This window comes from Carcharhinus amblyrhynchos, chromosome 11 (assembly GCF_965287045.1).
Source record: "Carcharhinus amblyrhynchos chromosome 11, sCarAmb.v2.hapA, whole genome shotgun sequence".
Lineage (NCBI taxonomy): Eukaryota > Metazoa > Chordata > Chondrichthyes > Carcharhiniformes > Carcharhinidae > Carcharhinus > Carcharhinus amblyrhynchos.
Genome location: NC_137334.1, coordinates 49,544,800 through 49,565,282, shown reverse-complemented (window position 1 = coordinate 49,565,282; position 20,483 = coordinate 49,544,800). Strand labels below are relative to the sequence as shown.

General features: G+C 42.9%; 1 protein-coding gene across 3 annotated transcripts in view; it reads left to right on the top strand.

Moving 5' to 3' along the window:
- Positions 1-20,483, top strand: part of kalrna (kalirin RhoGEF kinase a) — a 754,589-nt gene that overhangs the window by 475,832 nt on the left and 258,274 nt on the right. For 2 of the 3 annotated variants that reach the window (XM_080199055.1, XM_080199058.1), the window contains exons 17-21: positions 1,591-1,809; positions 3,401-3,550; positions 7,453-7,567; positions 8,099-8,214; positions 9,371-9,493. In XM_080199055.1, the coding sequence (XP_080055181.1) occupies positions 1,591-1,809; positions 3,401-3,550; positions 7,453-7,567; positions 8,099-8,214; positions 9,371-9,493 (723 nt within the window). The remainder of the gene's footprint in view (positions 1-1,590; positions 1,810-3,400; positions 3,551-7,452; positions 7,568-8,098; positions 8,215-9,370; positions 9,494-20,483) is intronic. The other variant, XM_080199056.1, reaches the window with a different exon arrangement.

Here is a 20,483-nt window from a genome sequence, read left to right as displayed (position 1 = left end):
CATTCTAATGCACCAAGAGAGGGTAATAAAAATCAGTAGGCACTAATCCATTTTCTCTACTGACGAAATGACTGTTTTCTTTATACTGAATCTGTCAGAATAAGTTCCAACCTTCTTACTAACCGTACTACACAGTTTCCTAAAAATTTGCTTTCACCAAAGTATCAGCAAAATTCATTTTTAAAGTCAATGGTTTATAAAATCTGGTTTTGGGAAAATGGTGTCTCATTCGTGAAGTTTCACACCCTGTTCAGGTTGAAAATTTATATAAAGAATCCTTCTCTGTTTTTATATTTCAGTATTATCTTATATTACACGAATAGTCCATCCTCATATTTGTGTTTCCTTCATTCCTTTATAATGAGACATGGGACATTATCCCAAAGAATTACATGACAAATATACATTTTTTTGTGTTGTTCAATGGGATAACGTCAATTTTACAACAGTGCAGAGGTCTGGTTAGACGCCTTTTTTTTAACAACACTCTGTTCAGTTCTAGACATCACTCCTCAGGAAGGATATATTGGATGAGATTCTCCAGCCTCCCAGCTGTGTGTTTCTCGGTAATGGAAGGTGGTGTACCATTCACTGACAGCAGGATTCTCTGGTCCCACTGTTGCCACCAATGGGATTTCCCATTGAAGGCTCCCATGCTCCTGGGAAACCTGAGGGTGGGGATATGCTGCTAGCGGAACTAGAGAATCCTGCTGGTATGAACGGCAGGAGAATTCCGTTCATTTGGCCTTAATGCAATAATGGAGTTTCTCCAAAATGATATTGAGCCTACAAGATTGAGAACAAATTGCATAGACTAGACTTCATAGAATCATAGAATTCTACACTGCAGAAGAAGGCCATCCAGCCCATTGAGTCTGCACCAAGCACAATCCCGCCCAGGTCCATCTCCATAACCCCATGCATTTACTTTTCTAGTCCCCCTGACACGAAGGGGTAATTTAGCATGGCCACTCCATCTAACCTGTGCATCTTTGGACTGTGGGAGGAAACCCAAGCAGTTATGGGGAGAATGTGCAAACTGCACACAGTGGCCCAAGCCAGGAATTGAACCCAGATCCCTGGTGCTGTGAAGCAGCAATGCGAACCACTGTGCCACTTTATTTTTTTTCTATTCATCTGAATAGAGAAAATTAAGCAGTGATTTAGATGTGGTTTTAGATGGTCACGGTATTTGATTGGATAGATGGAGACTATTCCCTCTGGTGAGAGTGTAGAACAAGGGGGCATAGCCTTAAAATTACTTATTGTTGTTAGAAAGCATTTCCTCACACAAATTAAAGTGTCAATTTGGAACTCTCTCCCTCAAAGATTGTTGAAGCAACTCAATTGGAAATTGTTGAGATAAAATCAAATCATAAGTATTAATACCAAAGTATGCCTAGAATGCACATTTTATTATGTCACTTGAAATGCTATTGTCCCTCTCTACTATTGTTGTTATTGGAATTAACAATTCATTGTAAGTCTTTAAAAATGTTTAACTTTCCTGCATCTCACTACTCACACCTAATCCCTTTTACCATCTGCCTGGCATTTCCATGCAAACCTCTCTTTCCTCCCTACGCATAGTCCCTTTTTCACGCCACTTCTTTGCAGAAAACCCACCAAAGTGCCCTTCAGGTGCAGCAGAAGGCTGAGACCATGCTACAGGCTGGCCATTATGACTCAGATGCCATCAGGGAATGTGCTGAGAAAGTAGCACTTCACTGGCAACAGCTAATGTTGAAGATGGAGGACAGACTCAAACTGGTCAATGCATCTGTGGCTTTCTATAAGACATCTGAACAGGTAAATGTTCAAGCATGCATATTTTATTTAGTCATAATATATTAATATTTAAGGGGTTGAAGCTGTTATTCTGAAATAGATGAGCAAAAAACCTTGGGGGGAGCGGCGAATTTTCAGGGTACCCCCCTCGTCAATGGGAATAGGATTTCCCATTGATTGCATCCTGCTGGGAATCTTGCAGGGGGAGTATGCAGTCAGCGGGACCAGAAGATCTCGCCAGTGTGAACAACCATAGAATTCCAGCCTTTGGACAGAATTCTCCAATCTTGTCAGTGCTCATTCTGCTGCAAATGAGAGCAGAAAACTTGGCGTTCCAGCCAAAACTCCCTTCACTTTCAGCCATTTTGTTTGGAGTGGGGACTTACAGTGTGGATATCAGGGTCCCGATTTGCTAGACAGCCCTACAAACAACTCCCCCTCCTATTCATTGGCTAAGACCACCCTCCCCCACACTCTGGCAATAGCCCATGCCCCCCCCCCCCCACCCCTCTCCTAACTCCTTGGTACAAGCAACCCACTATGGGGTTGCCAAACTCTTCAGGGACACCCCCATGCCTCCCCTTCAGCCTCCCCTTTGGAACTGCCAAGCTAGCACCTTGCATTGCCTGTCTGGCACCCTGGCATTTCTAATCAGGTTAGCACTGCCAGGTTGGAACTGCCAGGGAGCAGTGCCAAGGCACTATGTTGATGCTTCTCCCATCACCCGAGAGATTCATTGATCTCCATGTCTCCAGTGTGTGTTTCTGTCTGTGGAGACCAGCAGTGATTTGTGTTAGGTTCCTGCAGTGCCTGAGGGTCAAAGAATTGAGGGCCTGGGAAATCCAGCTCCAAACTGACTCTTCATACTTAAATGCTTGGCATGAATCATATTATGCTGGGGTCTGGGAGAATCCCAAAAGGGTTCTTGCTGCAACTAACTGCGCTATAGCCCCTCCTCCACAATTCTCCAGTCCAAGGGCAATTTACACATGAATGCATGGGGCCAGAGAATCAAGCTCCTTTTTTTTCCAATTTATTATCAAATGCTACAATATGATTATTTGGATGCCCTTTGTACCTTTTGTGTTCACCAATTCAATTAAATCATTATTTCTCACAGTAAACTCTGGTTCATATGCAACATTGGTATAATTTCAGAGATAAACCAAGTACAACCAAGATAAATAACTTCTATGATAGCAAAATGGGAAAGAAGATATTTATGCCAGATGCCAGTGTCAAGTCTCCCAAATTCCTGATCACATTTTTACCCCCATTGCAATCCATCCACCAGGTTCCAACAGAGATAAATCTTTTCCAAGACAGTCAGAAATCTCTTCTGTTCTCCAAATAGTGACATCTGGTCTTTTATGTTGGGAGCAAAAGCATCTCCTCTGATAATGGTGCAGCTTTCCCTCTAATCCGAGAGACTATGTGCTGTCGGATTGGGACTTAATATTCTCAACCTTGTGACTCAGAAGCGAGATTGATATTACTGAACCAAAGTTGGCACCATAAGGTTATCCATGCCAAGCTGACTGTATAATTGTTCAGCCTTGGAAGCTGTTTGTATATTGAGCTGTCAAGTCTATAGTTTGTTCTTTGTTACTAGGTATGCAGTGTCCTTGAGAGCCTGGAACAAGAGTACAGGAGGGATGAAGACTGGTGCAGAGGCCAAGATAAATTGGGGCCAAATGCTGACACTGACCATGTGACACCACTGATAAGCAAACATCTGGAGCAGAAAGAAGCCTTTCTTAAGGTAGGTTTCCTTTCCATATCTGCTTAAAAATAATAGCCCAGAATTACACTCAGCTTGCTCCGCCAACGTAAGTCCACAGACTGGAATCTGTGTACGCCCTAGACCTCCAGGCTGGAGCCTCTATCCCATACCTATTTGACTGGTGGGAGTTGCATTAGAAGTATCACCCCAAACTCACCAACATTAAGCCACTCCAACAGGAAGGCCCGTGACACTTTTCTTGGCCAATAAAATGCATAATGTTTACTCCTAACAAGCCATGTTAAACATTTTCAAAGATGATCACCTCCAGGATTGATTATGTTTCGCTTGACGCCTTATGGGAGCTCTCTTAATGTCCCACTGGATCTCATGTCAACTCTCAGCAGAGTCTCTTTGCAACTGAGTTCAGCCTGAAATTCTTCTACGTTGCTCTGTCTGGCAGTTACATACCTTCACTGGCATCTCACCTCCCCAAGCAGTATCCAGACTTTCCACCCACTTTGTCTCCAGGAATTTCAAGATCTTTTGCATCCACAGTAAAAATAATGTAAATTCAGTCCAAACAAAATAAAGTCCTCATCAGAAGTGGTCTAAATGGTGCATGAAGTACTTGGTACTTTTAGCATTATGTTTATTAAAGGGGCATGACCACTGCATTTATTTCAGGAGGTATTAATTGAAGTAAATCTTTCTCCAGCCATTTATGCTGATGGGATTCTCTGGTCCTGTTGGCAGTGGATCCCCCCCTGCGGGTTTCACAACAGCGTAGGGTGGCATCACTATGAAATCTCATTTACAATAGCTGGACCAGAGAATCCCACTGCTAGTGAATGACACATCGCCTTCTGCTGCTGATAAAAAATATGGCTGGGAGGCCAGAGAACTCCCACCACCACGTCACCACCACATTCCCCCCCCCCCCCCCCCCCCAATGTACATCACAGGAAGAGACCATTTGGCCCAACTTGTCCATGCTGGTTATGTAATCCAATATGAGCCTTTCCCTATATTTATTTAGCTAACCCTATCACCACAGCATATGAGCATCTGAATTAGGAACAGGAATAGACCATTCAGCCCCTTAGGCCTGTTCCGCATTCAGTAAGATCATGGCTAATCTCCACATTTTGCCCATCCCCAATAACCTTTCATTCCCCTGTTAGTCAAGGATTTATTTATCTCTGCTTATAATTATTCAATTGCCTCCACCAGTCACTGGTGAAGAGGGATCCAAGACTCACAGCCCTCCGAGGGAACAAATTTCTTCTTGGGCGGCACGGTAGCACAGCGGTTAGCACTGCTGGTTTGCAGCTCCAGGGTCTTGGGTTCGATTCTAGACTCAAAGAACAAAAACAGCCCGGGAAACAGGCCCTTCGGCCCAACGAGCCCACGCCGCCATTTTAATATTACCAGTCCCCCCCCCTCCACCCATAACCCCTATCTGTTGTTTTTATGGCAATCCACATTGAGGGAAACTAATTTAGGGACAATTTATTACGTCCAATCAGCCTAGTAGCACATCTTTGGGGCGTGGGAGGAAACCGGAGCACCCGGAGAAAACCCACGCAAGCACAGGGAAAATGCGCAAACTTCCACAGACACTGGCCCAAATCCATGTGTCTGCACAGCAAACAGTGATAGTCACTGAGCTGTCGTGTTGCCCAGCATCTGGTCCAGTTTAAGCACACACTAACAACATGAAGCACTAGGCCAATCTCGAACATTCAAGAGCAGCCCCAAGTACGACCCAGGTCACTGTCTGTGTGGAGTTTGCACATTCTCCTCGTGTCTGCATGGGTTTCCTCCGGGTACTCCAGTTTCGTCCCACAGTCCAAAGATGTGTGGGTTAGGTTGATTGGCCATACTAAGAAATTGCCCCTTAGTGTCCAGGGTAGCGGAGGTTAGAGGGATTAGTGGGTATAATATATAGGGATATGGGGGTAGGGCCTGGGTGGGATTGTGTTTGGTGCAGACTCGATGGGCCAAAGAGCCTCTTTCTGCACTGTAGTACTCTATGATTCTATGATCCCTGTCTTAAATAGAAGATGCCTTATTTTTAAATGGTGTCCACCTGTTCTACAGGCTGTCCTAGAAAGTGAAACATTCTTTCAGTATCCATCGTGTCAAATCTCCTCAGGATCTTAGATATTTGAATAAGATTAGCTTTCAATCTCCTAAACTCCAGCGAATACAGATCCAATCTGTCCAGCCTTTCCTCATAAGATAACCTTCCCATCCCAGTTATCAGTCAAGTGAACCTTCTTTGAACTGCTCCCTTCTTAAATTAGGGGAGACCAAAACTGTAACTGTACTCCCAATATGATCTCACCAACACCCTGTACAACTGTAGCAAAACATCCTTATTTTTATATTCCATTCCATTTGCAATAAACAACAATATTCCATAGTTTTTTTTATTCCTTCCTTCTTCAGATGTTTCTCTAGCTTAATAGAAACATAGAAACTAGAAGCAGGAGTAGGCCATTCAGTCCTTCGAGTGTACTCCACCATTCATTTTGATCATGGCTAATCATCGAATTCAAATCCTGATTCTCCCCTTCCTCCTATATCCCTTGATCCCTTTAGCCCCAAGAGCTATATCTAATTTATTCTTAAAATCACACAACGTTTTGCCCTCAACTACATTTCGTGGTAGTGAATTCCACACATTCACCACCCCCAAATGCATCTCTGCTATTCACCTCAACTGCTCTTTGTGATCACGAGTTTCACCTTCTAACCACTTTCAATGTAAAGAGTTTCTCCTGAATTCCATAATGGATTTATTAGTGACTATGATATACTGGTGGCCATTAGATCTAGTCTTTGCAAAAGTAGAAAGAGTTTCACAATTCACATCCTATCAAATTGTTTCGTGACATTTAATTATTTTATGGATTTTGCTCGTTAACAAAATATCCTAGTCAGTTTGGATCCTTATGGCTAAATAATGTGGTTGTTCAGAAGAATATTGTAAGCTCATTGATTTGAGTTGCTGACGCATTAATAGCGGATTGTTTCCTGTCAGTGCTGTCAATGCGTACTTGGAAAATTGTCCCCTTAATGTTGATAACTGTGCAATGCAACAATACAATTAATTGCACTCAGTAGTTATTGTCTTTAATTGTTTCCAGCTGAATAACTCTCTAATAAACAGCTACAAATTGTTCAATGAGTATCATTATTTATTTTCCATCTATGTTTGTACTTGCAAACCTCTTAGGCAAAACTGTGGTGTACTTCTGATCTAACTTCGTTGCTGTTTTCAAATCCATCTTCCTCTTTCCACTCTCTTTCCTAAACTACTCTCTTTGGCTCTTGAATACTTCTTTTGTTGCTGTCTTTCTACTGGTCTATTATTCTGAACCTAAGACTGGCTCTCCTATGAGTCTTGCATCTCCTCTCTTTTTGCTTCTATCTGTAGGGTCTGGAAATTTTGCTGCTGGGTGGAAAGTGTGAGTTGGGAAATTTCCTATCTTTCCACACTCACATTGCGAGAAACTGAGTGGCACAATCTATGTTCCAAGAGGGCTTGGAGTCGAGACTGCTGCCCCCTGGATGTAGATTGGATGTGGCCACAGGGGCTGCCAAACACTGAGGCTCATTGTTTTGGATTCGTCTAGTGAATGGTCCCACTGTTTGGGTTGCTCATTACCTGGTATAGGTAGTCAGAGTACATTTGGCATGCGCTCTGGCCGTTTCTACTTGGAAGTTGGGTTCCTACGTCTGGCTTAGGACCCAATTTGAACACGTTGTCAGAAAGGTTGCCTACTATATACTTGCCTTGTAAATCGCTCCTACTGTGCAATGTATAGAAAACACTGGGATGAATTGGTATAACAGTGGCTGGTGCGACCAGTTTAAGGAAACATATATTTTGTTGAGCTGTGAGAAATATCCACCTTATTATGTGTTCACAGGCCTGTACTCTTGCGCGCAGGAATGCTGAGGTATTTTTGAAGTACATTCACAGGAACAATGTGAGTATGCCCGGTGTGGCTGCTCACACAAGAGGTCCCGAGCAGCAAGTAAAAGGTGGGTCTGGGTCTACAAAGGATGAATGGTTCACTTAAAAGCCACCAGTACTACTCAAAATTGGTGATATATTTATTCAGTAGCTTGTCAATTAAAGGAATAATGGAAATTATTTTGTAACTTAGGATTGCTGTTCAATAGTTAGATTCTGTTTCCATGTTGTGTTATTGTTGTTGATTTCATCTTCTTCATACTGTGGAGTTTTTATTGCATATAATTCTAACTAAAAGAAATTTCTGCAGTTGTAAATTACCTGACTGAATGCTGAGATCCGGGAGGGTATATTTAGATGAATTTCTGATGATTCATCCTGTAGCACTTTATACCTTCAGCTTGAGTCCTAACGCACATTACATTTGTCTTCTGCCACTGAACCCCCATGATGACAGTTCATGTTTGACTATATTACGATTGAATCTTCTTTCATCATTCTCAGTGAATGAAAGCACTTAGCAGAAGATTATCTGGAGAAATAACCCTGTGTGCTGTCTGAATCTGAGGAACTAACCACATTGTTGTTTTGTTTTGCAGCTATTCTAAGTGAGCTACTCCAGAGGGAGAACAGGGTTCTTCATTTCTGGACAATGAAAAAGAGGAGACTAGATCAGTGCCAACAATATGTGGTGTTTGAAAGAAGTGCTAAACAGGTATGTGTTATATATCTCACCAGTCCAACATGCCCTTTCTCCATTCTCCTTTTTTTCATATATTTCTCTATTTAAGCTATTGCAAAATTCAAGTCAAACAGCTCTTCCAGTTCTGCTTCATGAGAAAGTAACCTGGGTTTAATGATGAAATGCAGCTTGAAGTCTCAATAAAGGCTTTGCATTCTTTGAAGTCCATGTTGCAAAACCAAAAGCTGCATATGTTGGATCTTCCATGGGTGCTGCTATTAATAAAACTAATTAAGGATTATAGATGGAAGTCACAGCCTGTGTAATAACTCCACAGCGGCGAAAGTCCCTTCACTAAGTTACCTTATTTACACCATACATCTGTACACAGCCAGCTCTCCAGTTGCTCCCTGCTGAATGCAGGCTGGGAATCTGACACACCTGCTTTAAATAATGAGCATGAAGCTCCCCGATTTAACCATCAATTAAGACTCATCCGTATCTCTTTTGACACCAACCGAATAAACAAACTCAAATTAACTTAGGGACAAATGAAAAAGGCAGCTCCTCAAAAGGAAGGGGACAGCCCAAACAAAAAACAAAGTCAAATGGAAACGTAAAACATTAAATCAAAAGGTGATTATCAGGGTCGATAATACACCCCAGCCCCACCGGTGCCCAGCGGGTGAGGAAGGCGGCAACTGCGCCCGTGGACATCACATGCTCCCTCTCCAGGGACACCTGTAGTCACAGTAGAGGGGTAGACAGTCAGGATTGACGACCCGCAGAATGCCCGCTGCCTGGACCTATTGATGGCACATCTCGCCAGGCCCAGGAACAGGTTCACGAGGAGGTAGTTCATACTCTAGCAAGCCAACCTCATTAGCCTGGCTGAAGTCATCACAGCCTGGAATACAAAGTTTTAATGCACAACAGTGCTGTCAAAATTTGTACCTTTCATACTTTTTTTTCAATTTCTTTCTTAAAGATTTGGTCACTAGTTGTAAGGGAAGGAGAAGACTAGCTGGAATCTGTTGCTAAATTTCATACAATGCTGTGTGTATGTTTTATTTCATTTATTTCTTGTGTATTTTGTGGTGTAATAATGGAAAGAAAACTAATACAAATCCAATGCCACTGAATTTGAGCAAAGAACTTTACTTAATGTTTTTCACTCTGTACGCAACAGGCTTTGGACTGGATCCAAGAAACAGGCGAGTATTACCTCTCCACACATACCTCTGCTGGGGAAACTACTGAAGAAACTCAGGATCTTATGAAGGAGTATGGTGAATTCAGGATATCTGCCCAGGTAAGAAATTGTTTTCCTTGTCATTTATCAGTGTGTTTACGTACACATATTCCACATTGGTCTATTCAAATCCATTCTCTGAGTGAGAGTTGGAAACAGCTGCACAGATTCTCATAGTAGATCATGTACCATGACGATAAATGTTTTGCCAGGTGTACTGAATGTTTCTGCTCAGGAGAGAGAGAACAAACTCAGTTTTTTGAAATGTAAGTTTACCCACTGATGGTAAATTTTAGGAGCCTGCTTTTTAATAAAGCACAGTCAAAGTGATCTCCAAAATGATGTAGAAAGTCAGAAATTTTACAATTATCCTTACTATATGAGTACATTCAACCAATGTAGCAGAATATTCTCTCTCATGCTGTCAGAAGTTTAGTCAACACATAACAGCAAGTCTTACCACTTGGGCAAACTTAGGGTATTTTTAATACCGGAAAGTGAAGATCCACTTTATTAAAATTTCATCTTATAGGGAATCAAGAAGCTTTTTTATACAAACAGTCTTGTCTCTAAAAGCTGTTTGAAAACACCAGCAAATGGATGTGCAGAAATTCTGTATGGATAATCTGCTTTTTTAAAAGTTCTATTTACTCTGTATTAATGTCAAAAGTGCTTGACTTGTTGGATTATTCTCTCTGTTAATTTGTGTTAAACTAGGTACCCATTTGTAACCTGTCCTCCTTGCAGGTATACAATTAGTTACAGTAATTTCTCACTCCTGCCAAACAACCTTCCTTAATGAGGACACTATCTGTATGTGCATGTTATCAGAAACAAATGCTCACCTACATACATAAGAACATAAGAAATAAGAGCAGGAGTAGGCCATCTAGCCCTTCGAGCCTGCCCTGCCATTCAATAAGATCATGGCTGACCTGAAGTGGATCAGTTCCACTTTCCCGCTTTCTCCCCATAACCCTTAATTCCCTTGTCTGTCAAAAACCTATCTACCAGTGTCTTAAATATATTTAGCGAGGTAGCCTCCACCACTTCAATGGGCAGAGAATTCCAGAGATTCATCACCCTTTGAGTGAAGAAGTTCCTCCTCAACTCCGATCTAATGTCTACGTTAGACATAATAGACGACTGATTGAGCACCTGTAGGGCCTCAACTTCACCTCTCCTCCTTTAAGATGCTTCTATCTCTCCGCACAGGCTATGGGTCACCTGTCTGAATCTCATCTTTATGGATTCTGTCTGATAAAAATCATGTAAATTATTTGGAACATTTTACCATGTTAAAGTGCTATCTAATTATATGTTGTTTCATGGTATAACCGTATAAATGTTTGAAGTTTGTCTTTATACAGTGTCATTAATGTAGTACAATGTCACAATGTGCTTCCCAAAAGCGTAATCAGATAAAAACCGAACATGCAATAAATCATTTATGGTTTTCAGTGGATAGAGTTTCAGAATTCAATCTCTAAAATACTGACAGAAAAATCCCATAAAACCACATCATAAACATCAATTTGATTAGAGGATATTATAAGGGAGCGAAAAGCAAAATGCAAAGAGCCGTGATTGGTTAAGAGATGACTAAGTGATAGAAATGAGGAGAATACAAGGTCAAAGAATAATAGGATAATTTTTTTATGATCTTAGATCAGACCCCATCGTTTTCATAAGGTTTGGCTTGGGACCAATACGTTTTGTTAAAGTAGGCTGAGTTTGAGATTCAAGACATTTTCTAAGAGAATAAAGCCACAACATTCCATGTGCCTTGACCAAAAATAAATTTTACTATAGAAGATTAAACAAAATCAATTCACAATATCTATGTAATATGCTAACATTCAGGGCTAATATGAGATATGTGTAAATTAACAGGTAAATTGTGGTCAAACACCACACTATACAATAAATAGCAAATGCAACCTAGACAGATCCCACAGATTATTAGCAACCCACCCAAAGTCAGTAAACACTGTGAGTGAACTAATCTTGTTGAAACTCTGTCTCCCTCACAAGGCTTTCCTAACTTTCCACTTTAGAAGATCTAGCCTCTGAATCCCCTCAAAGCTGCTCCAACCTGGATTGTCCCAATAACTACACAGCTCCCAGGATCTCAATCTTGTTTCCTGAATCTCCATTCTCTTGGATTTTCGAGTCTGAACTCTAACCTTTACTAACTGGCACAATTTCAGCTCTTTATTAGCTAACTAGCTTCACTGGGTGGCAGTGTCCCTGGATTTCATCAAGCTCCAATTTCTCCAGCTATACCAAGCTATAAATGCTTCCCAGGGTGTCTCCTGAGCCCCAACCCTTTACATCATGGAGCCAGTGATCTTCTGCCATCTTTTCATCCCAACCACCCCCCTTCCCCCGCCATACCCGCCCCACACCCCTCCTGGCTTCTCCAGAGCCCAAACTGCACAGAGATATCCAAATGCTCCTCAGTCTCAACTACAGAAAGACAAATAACAGCATTACTTTTGTTGCTTAGAGTCCGCTAACAGCAGCATCTTTTCTCTGCTGCAGAAGGCCCCATTCCCCCAACAACATACAGATTAATTGAAATCATATGACTTTATTAAGCTCCACCCATCTTCATGATGATGTAGCCTTCCAGTGCTCACTGAATGCTTTTGAATTAATTGTAGCTTTAACTTGGAAAACAAAGCAACTCTCAGGGCTGCATTTCTTTGCAAGCAGTGTTGACATGTTGGGGGCAAACTTGAACTTGCATTCACTGTCCATGCAAAGGACTCAAGATCTGGAAGACGCAGATCTCACTGGCAAGCTCACAATCTCAGATCTTCCCCATCTCTCACTGATGATGTCATCAGGTTCATGCCCATAATAGGCATGAATATGCTTTACATGAATCTGACACCATTAACGCACCCCCTCGCCACATATTGATCCCTCCACTGTCACATATTGACACTGTGCCAATGTGATGCCATATTGGCAAGGTTTACAACAGGTTCAACTAGACATGAACCAATTGTGGGAGTCTCCCCAGGGGTGTAAAGGTGGGTATAGCCCCCGAGGAAGAGGGACATGGTCAGACAATAGCCTGGCACTGCCCCTTGTCACAAGTTAACACCATGCCCATGCCAACCTTGCAGTGCCAATATGTTCCAAGGAGTGGGCCCCAGTGGGAGCCTAATGGGGGAAGGAGGTGATTCATTCAGATTTGGCTGTGGGCTGGGAGCAGACTGAGGAGCAGGGGATGCTGGTGACAGCCATGGGGTGTAGGGCGAGTGCCAGCTTTGACTGTTCTTGTGAAGGGGGGGGATTCGATGATCACTAGGGGGAAAGGACTGATGTTCAGGGGAAAGAGGGGAGGAGAGAAGTGCCGACACCGATTGAAGGTGCTAAGGAAAGCCGCTGAGACCTCCACAGTGGGTTGGGGGGGTGGTTTATTCTTGTTATGACCAGGGAACCCTTTAAAGATGTGGTCCCAATCTCTGTGCAGCCAGCTTTTGCTGGCATGTTGAGACCCTGCCCCCTATATGTTGGCGTAAAACATGCCTCCTTGATAGTGTGTCGTAAGATGTGGAGATAAAACTGACCTGTTTCTCTGGAGAGAAATGCGCCAGTTTTCTCATTGAAACAACACTACTAATTTATTAGTAAGATTCTCCCGTCATCTCCAATTCTCACCTCATCTCCAGTTCTCCAGCTGAGTAATCCCATCTGCTGTTTTACAATTTTATCTTTCTAGTTAACAGGGCCCCACCTTTCAAGTGTAATAGATTTCAAGCTGCTTGAATTGCAATTATCCCATTTTCTACAGTTAACTTTAATCTTCCCAGAATTAAAAATTACCTCTAAAATATTACCACGTGCTGGGCATTTATAACAAATATGCATCTAAAAGATGTGTAAGGGATGGCAGTGCAGAAAATCTGCCTGACCTGCTGAGTGATCCTCACGTTTTCTGCTTTGATTTTGGATTTCTAGCATCTGCAGTATCTTGCTTTTTATGGAACTTGACTTAATCACCTTAAATCAATGGCCCTGATAACAAACTGCATTGCATGGGGCTAAATTTTACATTGTTTGGCAGGGTGAGGGAGACAAAATGTTAAGTGATTGTTCGCTAACCCCTGTTCCTGCCATCTCAGATCTTTGAGTTGAGTTGAGCATCAGCCAGACAATTAGCAGTTGCCCAGTGGGAAGGAGGCCAGTTAGAAGTGTGGAGGGAAGCTCTACACCCATTCAGGTGTCTGGCCCAGGACGTCATGTGGCAGATAGGTTATTGTTTACAAATGAAAAGGCCCCTGCTCTCTGAATCTGTCTTTATTTCATATTCATGGCTCAGAAACATCAATAAATGAATTCAAAAATCATACCAGTGCTGCTATCTTCACCATAGGGGTGGCAATGGCCTAGAGGTATTGTTGTTAGACTATTAATCCAGAAACTCAGCTGATGTTCTGGGGACCTGGGTTCAAATCCTGCCTGGGCAGATGGTGGAATTTGAATTCAATAAAAATATCTGGAATTAAGAATCTACTGGTGACTATGAAATAATTGTTGATTGTCAGAAAAACCTATCTGGTTCACTGATGTCCTTTAGGGAAGGAAATCTGTTGTCCTTACCAGGTCTGACCTACATGTGACTCCAGAGCCACAGCAATGTGGTTGACTCTTAACTGTCCTTGGGCAACTAGGGATGGACAGTAAATGCTGGCCAGCCAGTGATGCCCATGTTCCATGAATGAATAAAAAAAAAACCCAGCAGAATCTGCAGCTATGGTCTAAGTGGCAGGCTTTTTCACTGGTGTTTGTACTGCCTCATTATCCCTGCCCTAACCATCCCCAAACCTCTCTTCATCTGATGCCTGAAAAATGCAACAAGCAGCAAAGAAATTGTGATCAAATGGTTCTTTAAGCTCAATAGCTGTAATCGACTGAAGGCTCTGGCTGTAAGTCAGAGATGGAGAGATCAGGCAGGATTTTCCGTGTTTAATGCAGAATTTTGCAGCCGGCAGGAAAAAGTGCATTATAGCCACTGGCCCCAACGGCAACTTTGTCCATGTTAGTGTTAGAATCTCTGAAAAATATACAAGGGGCGTGTTTCAGAGCCCACCTGACCAACAACTTCATTCATTAAAGATTGGGCTGCCATTTTTAAAGGCCATCCCGATACGCAAAGGTAAAACCAGAACACCCTCCTTCCATTGAGCACTGCCCCAAATACCTGCCCCTCCCCCAGACATTGCCTCCCTCAGACAGCCCACTCCCACTGCAGCATCTGCCCCTCCCACCCCCTGCAACCGTGCCTACTCATGACCCTTTCCTCCCTGAGCAGTGCACCCATCTGAGCTCCTCTGGTGAGTTCTGCTCACCGGAAGGGAGACGTCTCCTAATTCACATCCCGACAATGTGAATGGATAATGTAACGAAGCCGAGGGGGCAGGTATAGAGGCCTAATAATCAGATGCTAATTTATTCCAACAAGGTCCCTAACGTTGAACTTTGGGAACTGTATTACATCACATGTATGTGGCAGTCCTGACAGGAAATCTCACCAATGCAAAATGCGATTTGGGATTCTCACGATCTTTTATGCTTCTGCCGCCATTCACGCCAGATGTGATCTGGAGCACAAAATTCCACCCGTCATCGATGTCAGTTCCAAGGTAGTAGGGAAATTGGAAGTTGAAACCTCTCCGGCAATTCCCATTTAGGTCCACGTGTCATGACTTCTACAGGATCCTCAGTCGTTTGTCCAGTCTTCAGAAAACTTGGTCCAATATGTTTTTTATATAGATATTTGTGTATGCTGACTCATATCTCTCAAATATTTAAAAAGATCAGGGGTCTATTCTGCTGATTTTGTACCTGTTAGTGTCCCTGTGAATATAACATTCTCACCAAACATTTCCTCATTCCACCCACCACAGGAATTGTAGTGGGTGAGGGGCAGACCATGGAAAGGTTCATTGACCTCAGGCTGGATTTTCCGCTTTGGGGTGAACACAGCCGGAAAATCCACCCGACAACCAGATTCAAGCCCTTTCCACCAAATCCAGCAGCAGTACTTACTATTCACCACAGGGTGGCAGTATAGTAGTGCATTGCCAAGAAAATGGCATGATGTGGACATGCCAGCGTTGGACTGGGGTAAACACAGTAAAAAGTCTGACAACACCAGGTTTAAATCCAACCAATTTATTTGATAGTAAACTCACTAGCTTTCGGAGTTAGTCCCTTCGTCAGGTGAATGGAGAGTTCTGGCCTCAGGCAGAGCATATAGAGCACAGACAGTTTACAGATTACTGTAAACTGTAAACCCTGAAAGCTGGTGAGTTTACGATCGAATAAATCTGTTGGACTTAAACCTGGTGTTGTCAGAGTTTTTACTAAGAAAATGGCAGACATATTACTGAAGGTTTGTTCAGACAAGTCTATTGTACTCACCTCAGAGAGAACAGAAATCTGTGTTTATGTTTGCCCTATCTCTTTTTTTCCCTGAATAGCATGGGTGCAACTTCTTGGATCCTCTCTTAGGCCTTATAGCCTATCCTGTTTAATGGTGGGATTGTCGATGATGTGACTCTTTTTTGAACAGCTACTGGTCACTCTGCCTGTTTAACTGACAACATTCTGTGACTCATCTACTCATCTCTGTGCCAATCTGCTGCAGTTCAGTTCTATCATTCTCCTGTTTGCCTGCAGGCCTCACTGGCCATGCTTTGGCCCAATCACTTACTGCAGCTGTTGACTGTTACCCTGTGGTAACTAGAGGATAAAGTTGTTTCTCTTCTGAGATTGGTCTCTTGACATCTTTGTACTTTTCTGCTTCTGACTCAGCTTTCCCCTTCCTGCCCCTCCCAGCTATGTATTCCCCCTCTGCCTCATTCTCACTTTTACAGTCCTACCTCAACCCTGGTCCAGGTATTTTCCATTTTCCTTGATTCGATTTCATTTGATTTATTATTGTCACATGTATTAACATATAGTGAAAAGTATTGTTTCTTGCGCGCTATACAGACAAAACATCATCTTCATAGAGAAGAAAATGAGACACTGCAGAATGTAGTGTTACAGTCATAGCTAGGGTGTAGAGAAAGATCAACTTAATGCAAGGTAAGTCCATTCAAAAATCTGACAGCAGCAGGGAAGAAGCTGTTTTTGAGTCGGTTGGTATGACTTCAGACTTTTGTATCTTTTTCCTGAAGGAAGAAGATGGAAGTGAGAATGTCTGGGGTGCGTGGGGTCCTTGATTATGCTGGCTGCTTTGCCAAGGCAGCAGGAAGTGTAGACAGAATCTTGGGAGGCAGGTTGACGTGATGGATTGGGCCATATGGCCTGAAGATTGTTATCCAAAGGCAGTAGCTGCTCGGTAAAGACTGAGATTGAGGAGCTTTACAAAAATGGTTCCAGGGATTAGAAACTTGAGTTATGGGGATAGATTGGAGAGTTTGGACATGTTCTCCTTGGAGAGAAGAACGTTAAAAGGATATTTGATAGGGATGTTCAAAATTATGAGGAGGTTGGACAGAGTAGATAGAGAGAAACTGTTCCCCCTCATAAAAGGATCAAGAATGAGAGGGATAGATCTAATGTGATTTGTAAAAGAAGCAAATGTGATGTGAGAAAAAAAAACATTTTCATACAGCAAATAATTCAATTCTGGAATGTACTGCCTGGGAATGTGGGGGTGGTACGTTCAGTCGAGGCATTCAACAGGACATTAGATGATCATTTGAATAAAGAATGTGTAGGGGAAAAGGCAGAAAAATGGTATAAGACATGGTGCTCATTTGGAGAGCCAATGCAGACATAATATGCCATATAGCTGCCTCCTGCACCATGACAATTCTGTGATAATTCCAACAAGTACACATCCGTGCTTCATGGCCATATCCATGCTTCATGGCCAACATTTGTTCTGGTTCAATACTTTGTTTTCATTGTATTTGCTGAAAATCCAACTTTGTATAAATAGTTTGTAATAAATAGGTCCAACACTTCTGGTGCTGTAAAAAAAAAAGCAGTGCTGTATTCATCGGAGCCTTCATACCTCGAACTCTCAACTTCTCCAGTACAATAGGATCTCAAAATACCTCAGCACCAAAGAAGGACATTCAATTTATTGTGTGCGCTGTTGATCAGAAAAGGTTTACCAGACTAATACCTGGAATGGCCGGGTTGAGGAATGATTGGACATTCTAGGCTTGTATCTTCAGGAGTTTGGAAGGGGAACAAGTGACTTGATTGAAACATATAAAATCCCGAGGGGTATGACAGGGTGGATGTGGCAACCATGTTCAGTCTTCTGGGGGAATCAAAAACAAGGGTCACTGTCTAAAAATAAGGGGTCGCCATTTGAAATGGAGACAAGATGAAATCTTTCATTCAGAGGGTTGGGTGTCTCTGGAACTGGAATAAATGGTAGAAGCTGAAGATGCAGTTTTCCGGCCCTTCCTGGTGGCTGGATCTTCCATTCCCACTGATGGCCATTCCCTGTGGTGGTTTCCCCAATGGTGGGAAGGGTGAGCCACACAAAACATTGTAGATACCAGCAGGACCAGAAGTTCCTGCCAGTGGCCAATGGCAAACCACCTCCACCACTGGAAACACACTGCAGGAGGCCAGATAATGCCACCCAGATTCTTTGAACAGTTCTAACACAGAGGTGGATAGATTCCTGGTAAGCAAGGGGGTGATAGCTCTTTGGGAGTAGGCAGGATGTAGGTTTGAGGCTGCTATCAGATCTACCATGATTTTATTAAATGGCAGAACAGGCTCGAGAGGCTGAATGGTCTATTCCCACTCCTTGTTCAAATGTTCAAAGAGGTTTGTAACAATAATAACTTGTATTTTGGTAATGATGGTAACATCACTATCATCCCGTCACATCAATTGTGGTTAAGTATGTGCGTTTGGTGGACATTGATTGGATGGTTACATGAGCACATATAAAGAGACACTGATTGACAGAGGAATAGAGTGGAGTCAGGAGATATATCTGTAATGTTTTACTCTGTGAATAATTCTATTCTAGTTAAAGATTGGTACCGGTTTCATCCTTCATTCTGGCCATCTGGAATATGACACAACACACTACACAGAAACATTATAAACTAAAATGACTAAGAGCCACCTGAAATATTAAGGCAGATGAATAAATGCTTGGTCAAGAGCTAGGTTTTAAGGAGTGTCTTAAAAATGGAAAATGAGCTACAGAGAGAGGGAGGTGCAGGGAGGAAATTCCAGAGACTGAGATCCTGACAATGGAAGACAATGATATCAATGGTGGAAAAATTAAAACTGGGGATTCTCAGGAAGTTAGAATTAGATGGGGCGGAGCCAAACCAGGAATGAAAATGAAAATAAGAAACAGAATGTTAAAGTTGTGGCACTGCTTAACTGGGAGGTCAGGGAGGATGGAGTGATGGTGAGTTAGAATGTGGGCAAGAGAGCTTTAGCCGTCCTCAAGATTATGGAGTGTAGAATGAGGGAGGATGGCCAGAAGTGGGTTGGAATAGGCAAGTTTCAAGGTAACTAAGTTACGAATGAGCAGGTGCTTCAGCAACAAATGAACTGAGGGAGAGTGTCAGGTGGTGTTACAGAACTGGATAAAAGAGGAAATTTCTGCTCGCCCATGACTGGATATGAGACAAATAGTCTGATAACTTAGCATCAATTGAGAGGTCAACTGATGTGGCAATGGGTCAAAGCTCAAAGTCATCAGTGTACATGTGGAAACTGACATTGGCAGAGATTTTCCGGTCAGCAACAATGCTGAGCACAATGCTAGGCATATTGTCACTGCCCACAAAGCCTAGCTAAACTACACTTTTCTTCTAGAATGTTCCAATCCTGGCTGAAGCAGATTAAAGGGTGGTCAGATAAGTGCGCAGATATTGGACCAGGTAACTTCCCATGCAATTTCCATATATGTCTACCATCAGGACTTCGGCAGGTCCTGACGTGCATCTCCCAAAATAGATCCCATTTCTGATAATCCAAAGAGCGGGGCCAGGATTCTCCCAGCCCGCTGTGTTGTTCGAATAGCGCAGCTGGCTAGGAGTCAACAGCAGGGGATCTTTAGCAGGGTTCACGACTGGTGTTCAGCCAATGGCGAGTCTCTGAGGTACTTTTTTTCAGTGTAATCAGTTGATATCATTGCCTTTGGTATCAGTGGGTGCTATTCTGATTGGCGGTTGGTGACTAGGAGTGCCACAGGGATCGGTGCTGGGGCCTCAGCTATTTACCATTTATATAGATGATCTGGAGGAGGGGGCTGAGTGTAAGGTAATGAAATTTGCTGATGACACGAAGATAAGTGGAAAAGCAAATTGTGCAGAGGGTGTGGAAAGTCTGCAGAGGGATCTGGATAGGCTGAGCGAGTGGGCGAGGACCTGGCAGATAGAGTACAATGTTAGCAAGTGTGAGATTATCCACTTTGGCAGAAATAATAGTAGGAGGGATTACTATTTAAAGGGCGAAAAGCTGCAGCATGCTACGGTGCAGAGGGACCTGGGGGTCCTTATGCATGAGTCGCAAAAACCCAGTCTGCAGGTGCAGCAGGTGATCAAGAAGGCAAATGGTATGCTGGCCTTTATAGTGAGGGGGATAGAATATAAAAGCAGGGAGGTTTTGCTGCAACTATACACGGCACTGGTGAGGCTGCAGCTGTGTGCAGTTTTTGGTTGCCGCACTTGCGCAAGGATATTTTGGCCTTGGAGGGAGTGCAGAGGAGGTTCACTAGGCTGATACCGGAGATGAGGGGGTTGGACTATGAAGAGAGGCTGAATAGACTGGGTCTGTACTCGTTGGAGTTTAGAAGGATGAGGGGGGAATCTTATAGAGACGTATAAGATAATGAAAGGGATGGATAGGGTAGAGGTAGAGAGATTCTTCCCGCTTATAAAGATTAGCAGGACTAGAGGGCACAGCCTCAAGATAAGCAGGGGGCAGTTTAGATCGGAGTTGAGGAGGAACTTCTTCACTCAAAGGGTGGTGAATCTCTGGAATTCTCCTGCCTGTTGAAGTGGTGGAGACTACCTCGCTGAATATA